Consider the following 22049-nt stretch of genomic DNA (forward strand, 5'->3'; position numbering starts at 1 on the left):
ATGGAAATTTTACCACTGCACTACCATCGCTGGCCTGTAAGGACATGGAGGAGGTGCGCTGTGTCCAGCACAAAGGTGAATGATGTTTTATATATTTCCACATGAGGACAGCAGGCAGAGACATGCACCTCACGTAGGAATGTTGAAAGTTCATGTCTTTCCAAGCACGGAACGTGTCTTCCAGTTGGGATGTGCAGGAGCAGGGATCTTTACAGTCATGACTGTGAGTGGACACGCCTCCCATGTCCGTTCAGCGCCAAGACCATTTTCATTATTTGTTATGTAATTGCACAAATGTGTGAGACACATGCACCACATCTATGTGGCTTTTTGCAGCTCCACAGTCGTTGGGGCAATTTCACATCCAGCTCAACAGTGATTGTCTGCTGACTGTTTTCATGATGTGCAAATGGCCACACATTTTCTAAGTGCCAAACGAGCAGTGTTAGATTTTCATGCATGTCAGCTGGAATTGGGCCGACACCTGTAGCGAGGGTGTTTGATGGGCTCTCACAATGCACACTCTGTCTTTCATCTGCTAGTATGCGCAAATAGTTGTACCAACAGTTTTGTACCACGTTTTGCATACGATTCCTGCTTTATGTGCACTTCATGTGCATTTCCACCAAATTTTCACTATGTGTGAAGGGGTCCTTAGGGTGGTCCTTATTTTACAAAGTTTTGAAATTTAATACTCTGACCCCCTGAATAAGTTCCAGTTGATGAGAAAACATGCTGTGTAAAATTTTGTTTGTATAAATTAATTTTTAGAGGTAGCTCAAAAGCATTTAAATTTTTGCTATTTTCATGCTATATAACACTTTACAAAAAACAACAAAAAATAAATAAATAAATAAATAATAATAAAAAAAAAAAAAAATAAAGGTTGAAAATCATCTGTGAAGGCCATCTTGAATTTCTAAGTGAGTGCCAGAGGATTCATCAGGACTTTGATATGTTGTTTATATGGGTTGATATGGGTTGGGGCACCATTGAGCTTTAGTTTGTATACTGTTATACAGCAGAAAATAGAGAACTTTTAAAACTTTGCAAAATAATAACCACCCTAATGTATGTATGTTAGACAAAAGATCAGAATCCTTTCTGAGAAATGATCAGTATTAGCTAATAAACACAACAATAAGCAAAGTTTGAAGACATTTTTAACAAGCATCTGCATCTCTAACATAATCCCTGATTACTACACTTACAGAACCATAATTATTGGGACAATGGGACCACAGTTGTTTGTAATTGTGCCTCTGTATAGCACCAAAATGGAGTTGATATAAAAGAAATCAATATGTGTTTGTAGTGTAGACTTTCAGCTTTAATGCAACAGTTTTAACAAAAACATCACATTAATTATTTGGGAATTACAGCCATTTTTATACATAGTTTTGTCAGATCCCACCAATGTACGGATTATTTTTAATACAGATCTTCTTTCTTTCTTTCTTTCTTTTTTCCTTCTCCTCTATACATATTACTCCAATATGGGTCAGAAATGACTCACAACCTTAAGGATACATAAAATTACATTACATAAAAACATTTCAGCAATGATTTGCTGCCTCTCACATACATTATACAAATCATGACAGTGACAGTGTCAATCAATCAATCAATCAATTTTATTTATATAGCGCCAAATCACAACAAACAGTTGCCCCAAGGCGCTTTATATTGTAAGGCAAGGCCATACAATAATTACGGAAAAACCCCAATGGTCAAAACGACCCCCTGTGAGCAAGCACTTGGCGACAGTGGGAAGGAAAAACTCCCTTTTAACAGGAAGAAACCTCCAGCAGAACCAGGCTCAGGGAGGGGCAGTCTTCTGCTGGGACTGGTTGGGGCTGAGGGAGAGAACCAGGAAAAAGACATGCTGTGGAGGGGAGCAGAGATCAATCACTAATGATTAAATGCAGAGTGGTGCATACAGAGCAAAAACAGAAAGAAACACTCAGTGCATCATGGGAACCCCCCAGCAGTCTAAGTCTATAGCAGCATAACTAAGGGATGGTTCAGGGTCACCTGATCCAGCCCTAACTATAAGCTTTAGCAAAAAGGAAAGTTTTAAGCCTAATCTTAAAAGTAGAGAGGGTGTCTGTCTCCCTGATCTGAACTGGGAGCTGGTTCCACAGGAGAGGAGCCTGAAAGCTGAAGGCTCTGCCTCCCATTCTACTCTTACAAACCCTAGGAACTACAAGTAAGCCTGCAGTCTGAGAGCGAAGCGCTCTATTGGGGTGATATGGTACTATGAGGTCCCTAAGATAAGATGGGACCTGATTATTCAAAACCTTATAAGTAAGAAGAAGAATATTAAATTCTATTCTAGAATTAACAGGAAGCCAATGAAGAGAGGCCAATATGGGTGAGATATGCTCTCTCCTTCTAGTCCCCATTAGTACTCTAGCTGCAGCATTTTGAATTAACTGAAGGCTTTTCAGGGAACGTTTAGGACAACCTGATAATAATGAATTACAATAGTCCAGCCTAGAGGAAATAAATGCATGAATTAGTTTTTCAGCATCACTCTGAGACAAGACCTTTCTAATTTTAGAGATATTGCGTAAATGCAAAAAAGCAGTCCTACATATTTGTTTAATATGCGCATTGAATGACATATCCTGATCAAAAATGACTCCAAGATTTCTCACAGTATTACTAGAGGTCAGGGTAATGCCATCCAGAGTAAGGATCTGGTTAGACACCATGTTTCTAAGATTTGTGGGGCCAAGTACAATAACTTCAGTTTTATCTGAGTTTAAAAGCAGGAAATTAGAGGTCATCCATGTCTTTATGTCTGTAAGACAATCCTGCAGTTTAGCTAATTGGTGTGTGTCCTCTGGCTTCATGGATAGATAAAGCTGGGTATCATCTGCGTAACAATGAAAATTTAAGCAATGCCGTCTAATAATACTGCCTAAGGGAAGCATGTATAAAGTGAATAAAATTGGTTCTAGCACAGAACCTTGTGGAACTCCATAATTAACCTTAGTCTGTGAAGAAGATTCCCCATTTACATGAACAAACTGTAATCTATTAGATAAATATGATTCAAACCACCGCAGCGCAGTGCCTTTAATACCTATGGCATGCTCTAATCTCTGTAATAAAATTTTATGGTCAACAGTATCAAAAGCAGCACTGAGGTCTAACAGAACAAGCACAGAGATGAGTCCACTGTCTGAGGCCATAAGAAGATCATTTGTAACCTTCACTAATGCTGTTTCTGTACTATGATGAATTCTAAAATCTGACTGAAACTCTTCAAATAGACCATTCCTCTGCAGATGATCAGTTAGCTGTTTTACAACTACCCTTTCAAGAATTTCTGAGAGAAAAGGAAGGCTGGAGATTGGCCTATAATTAGCTAAGATAGCTGGGTTAAGTGATGGCTTTTTAAGTAATGGTTTAATTACTGCCACCTTAAAAGCCTGTGGTACATAGCCAACTAATAAAGATAGATTGATCATATTTAAGATCGAAGCATTAAATAATGGTAGGGCTTCCTTGAGCAGCCTGGTAGGAATGGGGTCTAATAGACATGTTGATGGTTTGGATGAAGTAACTAATGAAAATAACTCAGACAGAACAATCGGAGAGAAAGAGTCTAACCAAATACCGGCATCACTGAAAGCAGCCAAAGATAACGATACATCTTTGGGATGGTTTTGAGTAATTTTTTTCTCTAATAGTTAAAATTTTATTAGCAAAGAAAGTCATGAAGTCATTACTAGTTAAAGTTAAAGGAATACTCGGCTCAATAGAGCTCTGACTCTTTGTCAGCCTGGCTACAGTGCTGAAAAGAAACCTGGGGTTGTTCTTATTTTCTTCAATTAGTGATGAGTAGTAAGATGTCCTAGCTTTACGGAGGGCTTTTTTATAGAGCAAGAGACTCTTTTTCCAGGCTAAGTGAAGATCTTCTAAATTAGTGAGACGCCATTTCCTCTCCAACTTACGGGTTATCTGCTTTAAGCTGCGAGTTTGTGAGTTATACCACGGAGTCAGGCACTTCTGATTTAAAGCTCTCTTTTTCAGAGGAGCTACAGCATCCAAAGTTGTCTTCAATGAGGATGTAAAACTACTGACGAGATACTCTATCTCACTTACAGAGTTTAGGTAGCTACTCTGCACTGTGTTGGTATATGGCATTAGAGAACATAAAGAAGGAATCATTGTTGTGTGGGCCGCCAGAAGAGGAGGTACTGCTGGCCCACCACCAGAGGGCGCCCTGCCTGAAGTGCGGGCTTCAGGCACGAGAGGGCGCTGCCGCCATGGACACAGCCGGGGGTGACAGCTGTCGCTCATTACCTCTTGACAGCTGTCACCCATCTACTCAACATCATCTCACTCCATAAAGACCAGACGTCATCTCCACCTCGTTGCCGAGATATCATACTTCATTGGAGGTAATATCCTCAGCCGTTTTGTAATTGCAATATTTGTATATTGTGAGTGTTTGCAGGAGTACCAGTTCCTCTGTCGGTGGAAGCTGTGAGAGCGCTGAAGGCACTCTTTTCCCCTGAGGACTCTACAGAACTCTGCAAGTTATTGAGTGAGAGGTGGAGGTGGCATTCCCACCGTTGTTGTTACTGGGTGTACACACACCCACACTTGACTGTCTTTGTTCTTCGCCAGCAGTACCAGATCCGACAGTCGGGGACGGTGATCACCTGGGAATTCGGGACTTGGCGGCTCCAGTATTCACCTGGTTCTGGGGCGGTGGAAATCGTGTGGTTCCGGCTCTTCTTAGGACAGACGTCTTCTATCCTCGAGCCTGCCCACACGTCACCTTTGTGTATTGACTGTTATGATATTCTGAGATTGTCTGTATGTTCGTTGTGCACATTCACAACATTAAATTGTTATATTTTGGCTCATCTATTGACCGTTCATTTGCGCCCCCTGTTGTGGGTCCCACACCCAGTGTTCACCTGCTAAATTTTCAACAAAAAATGCCAAACAAATGAAGGATAATGAAAACTCAGGTGGTGTGCGGATGAATTTGTAATTAAAAGTGGCTTGCAGAACAATATACAAAACAAAACAAAAAGTCTACTTGTTCAGTAAACATAAAAATATTTTACTTTAGTCTTTCACATAGCATTCGCACCATGTTTAACATATCAGTCCACTTACTGAACTTTCAAAACAAGAACAAAAGCATAATGAAAACCATTAAGTAAATACTGTCAGTAAGGAGGCGTGATTGCCACTTTAATTCCGGGCAAGTTAGTGATTTGCGTGCATAGAAGTTCAAGAAACAGGTGGAATATGCCGGAAAGCTGCGCATGTTGGCAAAGCCACAAACAGAGGAACAAGGGAGACAATATTTCCTTCCATAATTAAGTGGTTTTGGTTCTTCTTGTCACTTTGTCCATGATATTTGGATGATAAACAGCTGTATGTCTCCTGCCGTACCTGTGTCGCCTGATGACACGGACCATTAACTCTTCAATTATGTCTAGTTGATATCTTCCACTGCTAGACCAATGTCTAGTTAAAATACTTGTCATTAGTGATTAAAATTGTTTGACAAGACTGGGGATTTTTTTTTAATTTGCACCTTAAAATCATGAGATTATAATGACTCGCGCTGTGCCGCTCACAGTTACACCCACACAGAGAGACGTGCACCCACACCACTGACTTCATGAATGAAACTCGGTCAATAAAGGATAATTGTGTAAAAATATCTTATACAGTAGTGTTCAGAATAATAGTAGTGCTATGTGACTAAAAAGTTTAATCCAGGTTTTGAGTATATTTCTTATTGTTACATGGGAAACAAGGTACCAGTAGATTCAGTAGATTCTCACAAATCTAACAAGACCAAGCATTCATGATATGCACACTCTTAAGGCTATGAAATTGGGCTATTAGTAAAAAAAAAAAGTAGAAATGGGGTGTTCACAAGTGTGGCATTCAGTCAGTGAGTTCGTCAATTTTGTGGAACAAACAGGTGTGAATCAGGTGTCCCCTATTTAAGGATGAAGCCAGCACCTGTTGAACATGCTTTTCTCTTTGAAAGCCTGAGGAAAATGGGACGTTCAAGACATTGTTCAAAAGAACAGCGTAGTTTGATCAAAAAGTTGATTGGAGAGGGGAAAACTTATACGCAGGTGCAAAAAATTATAGGATGTTCATCTACAATGATCTCCAATGCTTTAAAATGGACAAAAAACCAGAGACGTGTGGAAGAAAATGGAAAACAACCATCAAAATGGATAGAAGAATAACAAGAATGGCAAAGGCTCACCCATTGATCAGCTCCAGGATGAACAAAGACAGTCTGGAATTACCTGTAAGTGCTGTGACAGTTAGAAGACACCTCCATCCATCCATCCATCCATCCATCCATTTTCTTCCGCTTTATCCGGAGTCAGGTCGCGAAGGCAGCAGCTCAAGCAAAGCTGCCCAGACCTCCCAATCCACACACACCTCCCCCAGCTCCTCTGGGGGAACCCCAAGGCGTTCCCAAGCCAGCCGAGAGATGTAGTCCCTCCAACGTGTCCTGGGTCTTCCCCGGGGCCTCCTCCCAATGGGACGTGCCCGGAACACCTCTCCAGCGAGGTGTCCAGGGGGCATCCGGAAAAGATGCCCAAGCCACCTCAACTGACTCCTTTCGACGTGGAGGAGCAGCGGCTCGACTCCGAGCTCCTCCTGAGTGACCGAGCTCCTCACCCTCTCTAAGGGAGCGCCCAGCCACCCTGCAGAGCCGCTTGGCCGCTTGTACTCGCAATCTCGTTCTTTCGGTCATGAGCCAAATCTCATGACCATAGGTGAGGATCAGAATGTAGATCGATCGGTAAATCGAGAGCTTCGCCCCCCTACTCAGTTCTCTCTTCACCACGACGGTCCGATACAGCGACCGCATCACTGCAGATGCTGCACCGATCCGTCTATCGATCTCACGCTCCATCCGTCCCTCACTTGTGAACAAGACCCCGAGATACTTAAACTCCTCCACTTGAGGCAAGGACACTCCACCGACCTGAAGAGGGCAAAGCACCTTTTTCCGGTCGAGAACCAAGGCCTCGGATTTGGAGGTGCTGATTTTCATCCCGGACGCTTCACACTCGGCTGCAAACTGCCCCATTGCACGCTGAAGGTCCTGATTTGACGAAGCCAACAGAACCACATCGTCCGCAAACAGCAGAGACGAGATTCTGTGGTTCCCAAACCAGACCCCCTCTACACCCTGGCTGTGCCTAGAAATTCTGTCCATAAAAATAATGAACAGAACCGGTGACAAAGGGCAGTCCTGGCAAAGGCCAATGTGCACTGGAAACAGGTTTGACTTACTACCGGCAATGTGAACCAAGCTCCTGCTGCGGTCGTACAGGGACCGGATAGCCCTTGCAAAGGACCCCGGACCCCATACTCCCAAAGCACCCCCCCACAGGGTGCCCCGAGGGACACGGTCGAATGCCTTCTCCAGATCCACAAAACACATGTGGACTGGTTGGGCGAACTCCCATGAACCCTTCAGCACCCGATGGAGCGTGTAGAGCTGGTCCAGTGTGCCGCGACCAGGACAAAAACCACACTGCTCCTCCTGAATCCGAGGTTCGACCATCGGTGTGAAGCTAATTTATTTGCAAGAATCTCCTGCAAAGTCCCTCTGTTAAATAAAAGACATGTGCAGAAGAGGTTACAATTTGCCAAAGAACACATCAACTGGCCTAAAGAGAAATGGAGGAATATTTTGTGGACTGATGAGAGTAAAATTGTTCTTTTTGGGTCCAAGGGCCGCAGACAGTTTGTGAGACGACCCCCAAACTCTGAATTCAAGCCACAGTTCACAGTGAAGACAGTGAAGCATGGTGGTGCAAGCATCATGATATGGGCATGTTTCTCCTACTATGGTGTTGGGCCTATATATCGCATACCAGGTATCATGGATCAGTTTGGATATGTCAAAATACCTGAAGAGGTCATGTTGCCTTATGCTGAAGAGGACATGCCCTTGAAATGGGTGTTTCAACAAGACAATGACCCCAAGCACACTAGCAAACGAGCAAAATCTTGGTTCCAAACCAACAAAATTAATTCCTCGCAGATGTGAAGAAATCATAAAAAACTGTGGTAATACAACTAAATACTAGTTTAGTGATTCACAGGATTGCTAAAAAAGCAGTTTGAACATAATAGTTTTGAGTTTGTAGCATCAACAGCAGATGCTACTATTAGTGTGAACACCCCCTTTTCTACTTTTTTTTTTACTAATAGCCCAATTTCATAGCCTTAAGAGTGTGCATATCATGAATGCTTGGTCTTGTTGGATTTGTGAGAATCTACTGAATCTACTGGTACCTTGTTTCCCATGTAACAATAAGAAATATACTCAAAACCTGGATCAATCTTTTTAGTCACATAGCACTACTATTATTCTGAACACTACTGTATATATATAAATGTACTGTAATGTTTTAGGAGCCGCGCTGTGTTGAACACAGCAGCTGCTCAGCCTAGCAACGTAGCTTAACAGCGCAGATCCGTGTAACTTTCAACACTAATATTTGGGAATGTGTGTGTGTCACAGTAAGTTTAATACTTTCCTGACATAATTTAATATAATTTAATTTTACTGGCTCGATATCCAGGTCAAAATGGCATTTTAACACGTATTTTGCGAGCATTTTTCTGAGTGTTCAGTTGCGAATCTTTAATATCTTCAAACTTCAAACTTCATCAATATTTTGCCCGGTTAGGAGACGCCATGTCGCTGTTCATGAAGGGACATTTTCGTTTCAAAGGAAAAAAAAAAAATTATATACAGATAATATCATAAAATGCATTAAAATTGTAATCCTGCAAAATAATCCCCATTTTTACTAAATATACCTGTAATCTGAATGCATCTTTTTTTCTGTAACTGTAGCGGAATACAGTTACCTTTTTTTTTGTATTCTAATTACGGAACACCGTTACATGTATTCTGTTACTCCCCAAGCCTGCACAGCATATTGAATAAGTGTGAATTACATGGATATGGACACTTATTGATAATCAAATCAAATCAAATCAATTTTATTTATATAGCGCCAAATCACAACAAACAGTTGTCCCAAGGCGCTTTATATTGTAAGGCAAGGCCATACAATAATTACGGAAAAACCCCAACGGTCAAAAGGACCCCCTGTGAGCAAGCACTTGGCAACAGTGGGAAGGAAAAACTCCCTTTTAACAGGAAGAAACCTCCAGCAGAACCAGGCTCAGGGAGGGGCAGTCTTCTGCTGGGACTGGTTGGGGCTGAGGGAGAGAACCAGGAAAAAGACATGCTGTGGAAGGGAGCAGAGATCAATCACTAATGATTAAATGCAGAGTGGTGCATACAGAGCAAAAAGAGAAAGAAACACTCAGTGCATCATGGGAACCCCCCAGCAGTCTAAGTCTATAGCAGCATAACTAAGGGATGGTTCAGGGTCACCTGAATGGTACTGTAGGGAATTTAACGTGTGGATTACTTATTAACGACATCAGTGATCATCTGCTGGTTTTTGCTACTTTTGAATCATCATTTGATTAAAAACGATTATAGCGTAACCACTAATTTCACAAGGAAAATAACATATGTAACTATTAAAAATCTCAGAATGGATTTAATGCATCAAAACTGGTATTTCTAATCTACGAGGTCTGTGAGAAAACTATCCGATCTTTATATTTTTTTCAAAAACTAAATGGATTTGAATCATGTGCGCTTGCATCAGACAAGCTTGAACCTTCGTGCGCATGCGTAGGTTTTTTTTTCACGACTGTCGGTTGCGTCATTCAACTGTGGGCAGGCTTCTGGTCCACCCCCCTCGTCGGATTTTTATTGTCAGTGAAATGGCTGAGAGGCTGCTGCTTTGCTCCATGAAATTTTTTTCAGAAACTGTTACAGACAGCCAGTTGGAAACCATTCGAACGATTCAGATGGATTTTGGTGGAGATTCTGTCGGCGTCACACGGATTAAGGAGTGTTAAAACCTTTTAAAGACATCCCACAGCGGTGGAGGGCGTGCGGCGCACCGAGCGGCCATCGACAGGCTGGAACGACTAGATCATTTCTAAACTGAACGCTGTGTTGATCCGGGACATCGTGTGACTACCACAGAAATGGCAAGAGAGCTGGACATAGCACTTTTGTGGCACATTCCACTGTTACAGGAGATTTTGTAATGAAAGACGTGCGGAGGATTTCGCGCGTCGGCACGGAGTCGACGCGCTCAACAAAAAAAAACACCTCCGTGTTGGAAACCATTCAGAAGATTCAGACGGCTTTCGGTGGCTTTTCAGTCAAGTGAGTATCCGAGAAATTGTTTAACAGCTGGGCATGTTCCAACTTGTCCTGTGAGACTTCCAACACGGAGGTCTTGTTTGTCCCGCGCCATGAGCGGCTGCGTCGCGACGCGCGAATCCGTCCGCACGTCTTTCATTACAAAATCTCCTTTAACAGTGGAATGTGCCGATAAAGTGCTGATCCCGACCTCTTCTGAAACTTCTCTGCTAGTCACACGACGTCCTGCATCAACAGAGCCTTAAATTTGGAAGTGATCTGCTCGTTCCAGCCTGTCGATGGCCGCTCGGGCACGGTGCGCCCTCCGCCACCATGGGCCATTTTTAATCCAGTTTTAATGGTCCTTAATCCGTGTGATACCAATAAAATCTTCACCGAAAGCCATCTGAATTTTCCAAATGGTTTCCATCTGGCTGTCTGGCAGAGTTTCTGAAAAGATTTTCATGGAACAAAGCAGCAGTCGCTCCGCCATTCCTAAACAATAAAAATCCGACGAGGGGGGTGGACCAGTGCTCACTCAAAGCCTGCCCACAGGTGAATGACGCAACCGACAGGCGTGAAAAAAACTCACGCATGTGCACGAAGGTTCAAGATTGTCTGATGCAAGCGCACATGATTCAAATCCATATAGTTTATGAAAAAAATAAAAAGGACGGATACTTTTCTCACAGACCTCGTATATGATAAAGATTGCCCAGTTGTGTCAAATGTTGGTTATAAACAAAATGATGATAAACCATGGATTACAAAGGGGCTTCAGAAAACATGTAAAAAGAAAAATGTATTGTACAAGCAGTTAATAAAATTTAGCACTAATGAAGCTGAAAGAAAATGTTGTTGTTGTCCCTTCGGCTGCTCCCGTATTATTCAGGGTCGCCACAGCGGATACAGCCAGATCCGCATCGGTATTTGGCACAGGTTTTATGCCGGATGCCCTTCCTGACACAACTCCAGTTTTACCTGGAGAAACACACACAGCCGCTGGTGTTCCGAAGAGGTCTCCCATCCAAGTACTAAGCAGATCCTGCACTGCTTAGCTTCTGAGATCTGACGGGATCAGGCTTACACAGAGCAGACCAGCTGCAATGAAGCTGAAAGAAAATATGATATCCAAAAACAAACTGACTAACATTATGAGAACTTGTAAGAAACAGTACTATAGTGATTTATTGGAAAAAATAAAACTAACATTAAAGGTACTTGGAAGCTAAATGAAATCATAAAAAGAAAAACATTGTTAAAGACTATCCTGCTTATTTTACACAAATACTGACAAAATTGTTAAAGACACTAATGATGTAGCAAATAATTTAAATGATTATTTTGACAATATGGGTAAAAATTTAGCAAATTCAATTGTATCCCCAAAAAATGTGTTTGTTGGACAACAGTAAAACAACCAATTCTGGAGTCAATGTTTATTAAAGAAACAGATGAGACTGACATACTGTAATTGACATAGTTAATAAATTAAAAGGGAAAAAAAAAAAATCAACTGATAGTTTAAATTTTGATGTTTTTGATAAAAACTATCATTGATTGTATTGTTAAACCTCTAACCTATATTTGTAATTTGTCATTAATGATGGAAAAATTTAATTCTAAAATGAAAATAGCTACAATGATACTGATGGTTAAATCTGGTGATAAACATATCTTTTTGATCTATAGGCCAGTCTCACTGTTTCCACAATTTTCTAAAATTCTAGAAAGGTATTTGCAAGGAGGTTGAATAATTTCATAGCAAAACATCATATACTTAGTGAGGAGCAATATGTATAGACTTTGTTGAACAAATTACAAATGCAGTTGAGCATAAGAATAAAATCCACTGTTGGGGTTTTTGTGATTCACAGAAAGAATTTGACACCATAGATCATGCCTTATTATTGGGCATATTGCAGAAGTATGGTATCAGTGGATTGGCATATGAGTGGACAGTGAATTATTTATACAATAGGTATCAGTATGTTTATTTATGTGGGATAAATTCTGAAATTTTGAAGATCACATGTTGGGTGCTCCAGGGTTTAGTCCTTGGTCCATTGCTGTTTCTTTTATATATTAATGATACATGTTTGGTTTCTGTCAGGGACTTAACTGTATTTTGTAGTGGGGATCATTTGGGACAGCTTTTGGACATGGTGGAGAAGGAATTAAAGAAGTTCAAACAATGTTTTGATTCAAACAATCGCTCCTTTTTGGGAAAAATAAATGCATTTTATTTGGAAATAAGCCCAGGAATTTAAGCAGAAATGTATTATTACAAGATACTGAAATTGAACTTGTAACTGAAACAAATTGTTTTGTGGTGTTTATTGATGACAAATTAATCTGGAAAACACATATCAAATTTGTTAAATCGAAAATGTCTAAAGCCATTGCAATCCTGTATAAAGCAAAAGACTTCCTCTCGCAACATTCATTAACTCTTTTATATCATTCATTACTTGTTCCATATACACTCAACAAAAATATAAACGCAACACTTTTGGTTTTGCTCCCATTTTGTATGAGATGAACTCAAAGATCTAAAACTTTTTCCACATATACAATATCACCATTTCCCTCAAATATTGTTCACAAACCAGTCTAAATCTGTGATAGTGAGCACTTCTCCTTTGCTGAGATAATCCATCCCACCTCACAGGTGTGCCGTATCAAGATGCTGATTAGACACCATGATTAGTGCACAGGTGTGCCTTAGACTGCCCACAATAAAAGGCCACTCTGAAAGGTGCAGTTTTATCACACAGCACAATGCCACAGATGTCGCAAAATTTGAGGGAGCGTGCAATTGGCATGCTGACAGCAGGAATGTCAACCAGAGCTGTTGCTCGTGTATTGAATGTTCATTTCTCTACCATAAGCCGTCTCCAAAGGCGTTTCAGAGAATTTGGCAGTACATCCAACCAGCCTGACAACCGCAGACCACGTGTAACCACACCAGCCCAGGACCTCCACATCCAGCATGTTCACCTCCAAGATCGTCTGAGACCAGCCACTCGGACAGCTGCTGAAACAATCGGTTTGCATAACCAAAGAATTTCTGCACAAACTGTCAGAAACCGTCTCAGGGAAGCTCATCTGTATGCTCGTTGTCCTCATCGGGGTCTCGACCTGACTCCAGTTCGTCGTCGTAACTGACTTGAGTGGGCAAATGCTCACAGTCGCTGGCGTTTGGCATGTTGGAGAGGTGTTCTCTTCACGGATGATGCGAAGGAGATGTGTTGCACTGCATGAGGCAAATGGTGGTCACACCAGATACTGACTGGTATCCCCCCCAATAAAACAAAACTGCACCTTTCAGAGTGGCCTTTTATTGTGGGCAGTCTAAGGCACACCTGTGCACTAATCATGGTGTCTAATCAGCATCTTGATATGGCACACCTGTGAGGTGGGATGGATTATCTCAGCAAAGGAGAAGTGCTCACTATCACAGATTTAGACTGGTTTGTGAACAATATTTGAGGGAAATGGTGATATTGTGTATGTGGAAAAAGTTTTAGATCTTTGAGTTCATCTCATACAAAATGGGAGCAAAACCAAAAGTGTTGCGTTTATATTTTTGTTGAGTAATATGACCTATTGCATTGAGGTTTGGGGAAACACATACAAAACCAATATTTTTAGTACAAAAGAAAGCCATAAGAATTATTAGTAACAAATCCTACCATGAACCGACAAACGCATTATTTGTCTGTTTACATATTTTAACATTTTGGGACTTCCTTGATTACACCACAATTCAAATCATGTACGAGTCAATAAAGTATAAAGTCTCGTATAAAGTCAAAAACAAACTTTTTCCTCAACATGTCCAGGATCTGTTTAAAATGAGGGAGTCCAGTTACAATTTGAGAGGAACATTAGTATTTGAGAAGTCAAAGATTCGAACTACTGTAAAAAGTCATTACATTTCTGTTAAAGGTGTTAATGTTTGGAATAACTGATAACATCAAATTATCTGGTACCTTAGTCGGCTTTAAAAGGCTCTATAAGAACAATATAATTACTTCTTTTAATCTGATGAACTAGGTTTATAGATTTTTATTACTGTTTTTGGGGACTGCACTGTGTTTGGTTGTGTTTGGATTTTTTTGTTGTTTTGTTTTACTTTATTGATTTATTTATATTGTTTGTGCTGGCATTTACTGTTGTAATTATGTGTATATGTCTATATGTGTGTGTGTGTGTGTATACATTTTACTTTTGTGGTAAAAGGGGTGGGCATTTATAAGCTTTTGCTTCTGCCCACATCCTTTCGGTCACACAGGTTCACTGTTAAATTATCCTATTTACGAGTTTTTTGTTATTGCTGAGTCTGTGTGCCGAATAAATTAATTAATTAATTCATTCATTCATATGCACATGCCTGCATGTGAGGGTAAGCTATAATTCTATGTGCAGGCACACAATGACATAATGAACATAGTGAAGTGTGTGATAATGTGAGTGCTTGTGATGTGATGTCATGTTGGGGGTGGAACAGAAAAGTACGTCAATACGTGAAAACGTCAAATCTATGGATGAGCGCCTCCCCGATGTGCCCTGTGGGAAAATTACAGCTAAAAGTTCACTTTTTCTTTTGAAGAAAATCTTTGTCTGTGTTCCTTCACCATGAAGCTGGTGGTGCAACAGAAAAAAGTTACATGTATCCATCATGTGACTTGTCCATGGAAAATTGTAAAAATGATGATTTGTATTTCCAGCAATCCTGATATTTAGTTTGTTCCATGCTGTCTGACAAAGGAGAGACTGTGCAAACAACTGGCTGTGATTCCTAAATGGTCAATGTAATAATTTTGTTTAACCTCTTGAATTCATCTTGAAAATTTACATTACAAGCACTTGTTGACTGTTTCATGTTCACCTCAGTTGTGCTGCAAAGACAAAATGACAAAAACTGTGACACCGAATCAAGAATTATGGAGGGGACTGTATCTTAATTAGTCTATTTAATTTGGCAGCTGTTCTTGTTACTTTTGTTTGCAGGAACAGTACAGTGTAGCCTATATCATCCATTCTGCACAAACACACACCTTATTAAAAGTACAATAATCATAACAGCTGAATTCTATGAACATGTTAGATTCATTTGTGGCTTCGGTACCTGATACGACGGCTGAACAAAGACGGGATTGTTGTCATTAACATCCACAATTTGCAGATAAACTGGCAGCTCTGCGATCCTGGGAGGACTGCCATGGTCCTGGGCCTGGATTGTGAAGTTCAGCCATTGTACTTGCTCAAAATCCACTGTGCGATTGGCTATAATCTTACCTGGCAACACAGCAACAGGTACAGTTAATGTTCCACTGGAGCTTTTGTGGATGTTAAAAATGTTTTGTGTTTGAAACATGATTTATATCTACAGTGTGAAGTTTATGAATTTATCTTTGTGCTGGTCAGTTGGTTTGTTTGAAGGAGTAACTAAGGAATAACGAAGCACTAAGTAATTGTGGTTCTGAAATGGAATATAAAATTTATTTTCATAAGGAAGTAGATGAGAAAATTTAAAATATTTTTCAAAACCCTGAAACAGAGCATGTTAATCTACTTGATTTTCATGAAACTGTGAAAAACTTTAGCTTCCTCTTAATTAGATGTCATTCAATTTCAGGGTGAATCTAAGGCTTTTTAAACAAACATTGCATGAATGGACATTTTGCAAACAATTTGATTTTCCCAGAAACTTGATGGAAAGGCTGGTACTGGCAACAAATCAAAACCACAATATGTTTCTGGCATTTATCAATATTATGTCTGCAGAAGACGTAATAAAATCATCTGCATTTATTTATTTATTTGACTGTCTTTTAGTAGGATTACATCAAAACTTCTGCACAGATTTTGACAGTGTTTGCACCACAGATACCCCTCTGCTGCCTGCTTTTGAAGAACTGTTGGACTGATCGCCCATGTGTCTGAACCTGTCACCTGTTTTTGACAAAAAAAATACAAAAAACAGACAAACCAATAAACCAAAACAAAATGGTTTCATCATTTTGGTTCTCTGTTTTTGGGTCCTTTGGTCAATCATTACATAATGGAGGTGTACAATCTCCTTGTTGCTCTAACTAACTATCCTGTCAGAGCGTGAGCTGCTTCTTATTATCATTATCATTATTATTATTATTACTGTTAAGCCTCATTGCTCGTACCTGCATATTTGCCTTCATAAATAGAGGTGTGAATATAACTACAATAATCTTGAATCTAGTTCTGCTTTTCCTCATCAGGGCTGATACATGTGGACAGCGGCTCAGTGATGACACTTAGGTGTGCAGCCCACAGCAGTGTGTCCAGCTGGGACTGTGGTCATACCAGTGAACGGGTCGTCCAGGCGGACGTATCCTCCTCGGGGCAGGTGGAGCAGCTGGTAGTTAACCAGACCATTGGGGCCTTTATCAGGGTCAACAGCTGATACTGACAGCAACGTCGTCCCCGGCTGAGCACCCTCTAGAATCTTCTCAGTGAAATTGGTCACGCCAAAGGGCCGGAAGCGAGGAGCGTTGTCATTGACATCCAACACGTTAATAGTTAATTTTGCTGATGAGAAGACAGATGGGAAACACGTTAAAAGCTCTCTATCAGAGATAACAGATTTGATTTTAGGAAGTGATCATACCATTTGGAACACTGACGGACTTATCAATAACGTCACTAGCATTGTCATGGACAGACACTATAATCTCAAAGGTTGCCACCAGCTCCCTGTTCAGTGGGTTGCGGACAAACACTGCTCCTAAAAATTCACAGAAACACATTTGTTAATTTTCATGAACATAAGTTTCTTCATATGTTCTTCATAATCACTTTCCATCATTATTATCATCAACATCTCCAATTTGACATTCCTTATTAAAGGTCAGGTGTTGGTGGCAGGAGATTACAGATCCGGTTTTGCAAAATCAGTTTGTATGTAATGTAGCTTATAGACTTACCTTTTAAAACTGAGGGACTCTCTGCACTTAAATAATCCATCTCGCTATCTGTCTTTTGCCCTCATTAAAGATTAAACAACTGTCCTTTACATTGCAGCAACTGACAAAAGTTGAAAACTTTTTAACTTTGACAGCAGGTGATATCACAGTGTGTGGTTGCTGCACTCACAGCCAGACGTGGTGGAATCTCTCTGTCAACCACTTACTGAAAACAGTGGAACATCTGGATTACCATCTCTCACTTACAGCCAACATGTGAATGCATCATAAGACTGTTAAAGTGGAATTTCTTCATTTTTGTGTCCTGTATATTTTAGGTGGTCCATGAGGGGTGGGCTGATGATGCCGCAAGACTCCACCTTGGCATTGCCGCTGTCCTACACTGTGATGGTATCCTACATACATTCCTACCTAGAATTTGTGCTGTTTGTAAAGATGTTTGTTGCAGCCAGGTGTTATTCCGCCAACAGCTCAGGTGAAACGAGTATGATTGCTGCCACACTCTGACAAGAAAGAGATTATTATCAAAGCTTTCCGGATTACATATTTTCAAGTTTGAAATTGTGAATTTTCCAAGGATGCTCTCGTTAACATCTTGCTGACTGCGAGACATCAGTAGGATTACTACACTCAACAAAAATATAAACGCAACACTTTTGGTTTTGCTCCCATTTTGTATGAGATGAACTCAAAGATCTAAAACTTTTTCCACATACACAATATCACCATTTCTCTCAAATATTGTTCACAAACCAGTCTAAATCTGTGATAGTGAGCACTTCTCCTTTGCTGAGATAATCCATCCCACCTCACAGGTGTGCCATATCAAGATGCTGATTAGACACCATGATTAGTGCAGAGGTGTGCCTTAACCTGCCCACAATAAAAGGCCACTCTGAAAGGTGCAGTTTTATCACACAGCACAATGCCACAGATGTCGCAAGATTTGAGGGAGCATGCAATTGGCATGCTGACAGCAGGAATGTCAACCAGAGCTGTTGCTCGTGTATTGAATGTTCATGTTTCTACCATAAGCCGTCTCCAAAGTCGTTTCAGAGAATTTGGCAGTACATCCAACCAGCCTCACAACCGCAGACCACGTGTAACCACACCAGCCCAGGACCTCCACATCCAGCATGTTCACCTCCAAGATCGTCTGAGACCAGCCACTCGGACAGCTGCTGAAACAATCGGTTTGCATAACCAAAGAATTTCTGCACAAACTGTCAGAAACCGTCTCAGGGAAGCTCATCTGCATGCTCGTCATCCTCATCGGGGTCTTGACCTGACTCCAGTTCGTTGTCGTAACCGACTTGAGTGGGCAAATGCTCACATTCGCTGGCGTTTGGCACGTTGGAGAGGTGTTCTCTTCACGGATAATGCGAAGGAGATGTGTTGCACTGCATGAGGCAAATGGTGGTCACACCAGATACTGACTGGTATCCCCCACCCCAATAAAACAAAACTGCACCTTTCAGAGTGGCCTTTTATTGTGGGCAGTCTAAGGCACACCTGTGCACTAATCATGGTGTCTAATCAGCATCTTGATATGGCACACCTGTGAGGTGGGATGGATTATCTCAGCAAAGGAGAAGTGCTCACTATCACAGATTTAGACTGGTTTGTGAACAATATTTGAGGGAAATGGTGATATTGTGTATGTGGAAAAAGTTTTAGATCTTTGAGTTCATCTCATACAAAATGGGAGCAAAACCAAAAGTGTTGCGTTTATATTTTTGTTGAGTGTACTTTCAACATGTGATCATATGAATCCTTCATGAATCACTGCTTTAAGCACAGTTGGGTCCAGAAGTAATTGTATTTCAACTAACTGTCATGATTATTACTTTCTCAATTACTTTTCCAGTTACTTTTTGTGATTGGTTACTCTTTGAAATCCTGGAAAGTAATGTTTTGTAATCAATTACATTTGAAAGTTATTGTTGAAACATTTATTTTTCAATTACTTCTCAAATACTTTGGTATATTTGACTAATGAATATTTCCATCAAACTTTCAATGTGGAAACGTACCTGTCTATCAATGGATTGCCCTTTGTTGTTAGCAATGAACTTAATAAATGGCTTTTAACTAGTCGACTAATAAACAATAGCTGACTAGTTGGATGTTAGCTAGCTGTATTCGACTATTGTGACGAGTCGTCCCATCCCTAGTGCATACCACCACCTACTGTATCGGAGTGTGTGGAATAATTCTAAAAATTATTCTAAGTCTATACAATACAGAATGTCAAACATTTATCCATTTTCTAAACCTGTTTACGCCAAATAAGGGTCATGGGGGGTTGGAGTCTATCCCAGCAGTCATAGGGGGACACCCTGGACAAGACACCAGTCTGTCACAGGGCCACATGTAGACGGATAAACTCAACTGGTGGTTGGCTCTCACTGCGGTATTGTATCACTTCCTGTTCCGGAGCACAGCGGTGTTTTTCTGTATCTGTTAGCTGTTTAATCTGCGCAGTTAGATTGATCTAGTTATCTAGATTACAATTTGTTTCCCAGTGTAATCTTTACGTGCCTTAACTAAAGCACTCCTTCTGCTGAATCACCTCTAAATTATTTACACATTATTCACTTTGCGTGTTTTTAGGAATCCGCTAGCTTAGCGTAGCTACTAGCTCTTAGCCGATTTAGCATGGCAGCTTCTCCTGTCTCTCCCGCACTTTTCTGCTCTGGGTGTGAAATGTTTAGTTATTCCTCGGCCTCCTTTAGCAGTAACGGTACTTGTAATAAGTGTAGCTTATTCGTAGCTTTGGAGGCCAGGCTGGGCGAATTGGAGACTCGGCTTCGCATCGTGGAAAATTCTACAGCTAGCCAGGCCCCTGTAGTCGGTGCGGACCAAGGTAGCTTAGCCGCCGTTAGTTACCCCCTGGCAGATCCCGAGCAGCCGGGAAAGCAGGCTGACTGGGTGACTGTGAGGAGGAAGCGTAGCCCTAAACAGAAGCCCCGTGTACACCGCCAACCCGTTCACATCTCTAACCGTTTTTCCCCACTCGACGACACACCCGCCGAGGATCAAACTCTGGTTATTGGCGACTCTGTTTTGCGAAATGTGAAGTTAGCGACACCAGCAACCATAGTCAATTGTCTTCCGGGGGCCAGAGCAGGCGACACTGAAGGAAATTTGAAACTGCTGGCTAAGGCTAAGCGTAAATTTGGTAAGATTGTAATTCACGTCGGCAGTAATGACACCCGGTTACGCCAATCGGAGGTCACTAAAATTAACATTAAATCGGTGTGTAACTTTGCAAAAACAATGTCGGACTCTGTAGTTTTCTCTGGGCCCCTCCCCAATCAGGCTGGGAGTGACATGTTTAGCCGCATGTTCTCCTTGAATTGCTGGCTGCCTGAGTGGTGTCCAAAAAATGAGGTGGGCTTCATAGATAATTGGCAAAGCTTCTGGGGAAAACCTGGTCTTGTTAGGAGAGACGGCATCCATCCCACTTTGGATGGAGCAGCTCTCATTTCTAGAAATCTGGCCAATTTTCTTAAATCCTCCAAACCGTGACTATCCAGGGTTGGGACCAGGAAGCAGAGTTGTAGTCTTACACACCTCTCTGCAGCTTCTCTCCCCCTGCCATCCCCTCATTACCCCATCCCCGTAGAGACGGTGCCTGTTCCCAGACTACCAATAACCAGCAAAAATCTATTTAAGCATAAAAATTCAAAAAGAAAAAATAATATAGCACCTTCAACTGCACCACAGACTAAAACAGTTAAATGTGGTCTATTAAACATTAGGTCTCTCTCTTCTAAGTCCCTGTTGGTAAATGATATAATAATTGATCAACATATTGATTTATTCTGCCTTACAGAAACCTGGTTACAGCAGGATGAATATGTTAGTTTAAATGAGTCAACACCCCCGAGTCACACTAACTGTCAGAATGCTCGTAGCACGGGCCGGGGCGGAGGATTAGCAGCAATCTTCCATTCCAGCTTATTAATTAATCAAAAACCCAGACAGAGCTTTAATTTATTTGAAAGCTTGACTCTTAGTCTTGTCCATCCAAATTGGAAGTCCCAAAAACCAGTTTTATTTGTTATTATCTATCGTCCACCTGGTCGTTACTGTGAGTTTCTCTGTGAATTTTCAGACCTTTTGTCTGACTTAGTGCTTAGCTCAGATAAGATAATTATAGTGGGCGATTTTAACATCCACACAGATGCTGAGAATGACAGCCTCAACACTGCATTTAATCTATTATTAGACTCTATTGGCTTTGCTCAAAAAGTAAATGAGTCCACCCACCACTTTAATCATATCTTAGATCTTGTTCTGACTTATGGTATGGAAATAGAAGACTTAACAGTATTCCCTGAAAACTCCCTTCTGTCTGATCATTTCTTAATAACATATACATTTACTCTGATGGACTACCCAGCAGTGGGGAATAAGTTTCATTACACTAGAAGTCTTTCAGAAAGCGCTGTAACTAGGTTTAAGGATATGATTCCTTCTTTATGTTCTCTAATGCCATATACCAACACAGTGCAGAGTAGCTACCTAAACTCTGTAAGTGAGATAGAGTATCTCGTCAATAGTTTTACATCCTCATTGAAGACAACTTTGGATGCTGTAGCTCCTCTAAAAAAGAGAGCTTTAAATCAGAAGTGCCTGACTCCGTGGTATAACTCACAAACTCGTAGCTTAAAGCAGATAACCCGTAAGTTGGAGAGGAAATGGCGTCTCACTAATTTAGAAGATCTTCACTTAGCCTGGAAAAAGAGTCTGTTGCTCTATAAAAAAAGCCCTCCGTAAAGCTAGGACATCTTTCTACTCATCAC

General features: G+C 41.0%; 1 protein-coding gene across 1 annotated transcript in view; it reads right to left on the reverse strand.

The window, feature by feature from the left end:
* The window catches only part of LOC117523561 (cadherin-23-like), a 157634-nt gene that overhangs the window by 83733 nt on the left and 51852 nt on the right, over positions 1 to 22049 (reverse strand). The window contains exons 9-11 of the mRNA XM_034185123.1: positions 16923 to 17039; positions 16619 to 16843; positions 15405 to 15574 (exon numbers count right to left, since the gene is read on the reverse strand). Of these exons, the coding sequence (XP_034041014.1) occupies positions 15405 to 15574; positions 16619 to 16843; positions 16923 to 17039 (512 nt within the window). The remainder of the gene's footprint in view (positions 1 to 15404; positions 15575 to 16618; positions 16844 to 16922; positions 17040 to 22049) is intronic.

Source organism: Thalassophryne amazonica, chromosome 13 (genome assembly GCF_902500255.1).
Source record: "Thalassophryne amazonica chromosome 13, fThaAma1.1, whole genome shotgun sequence".
NCBI classification, from domain to species: domain Eukaryota; kingdom Metazoa; phylum Chordata; class Actinopteri; order Batrachoidiformes; family Batrachoididae; genus Thalassophryne; species Thalassophryne amazonica.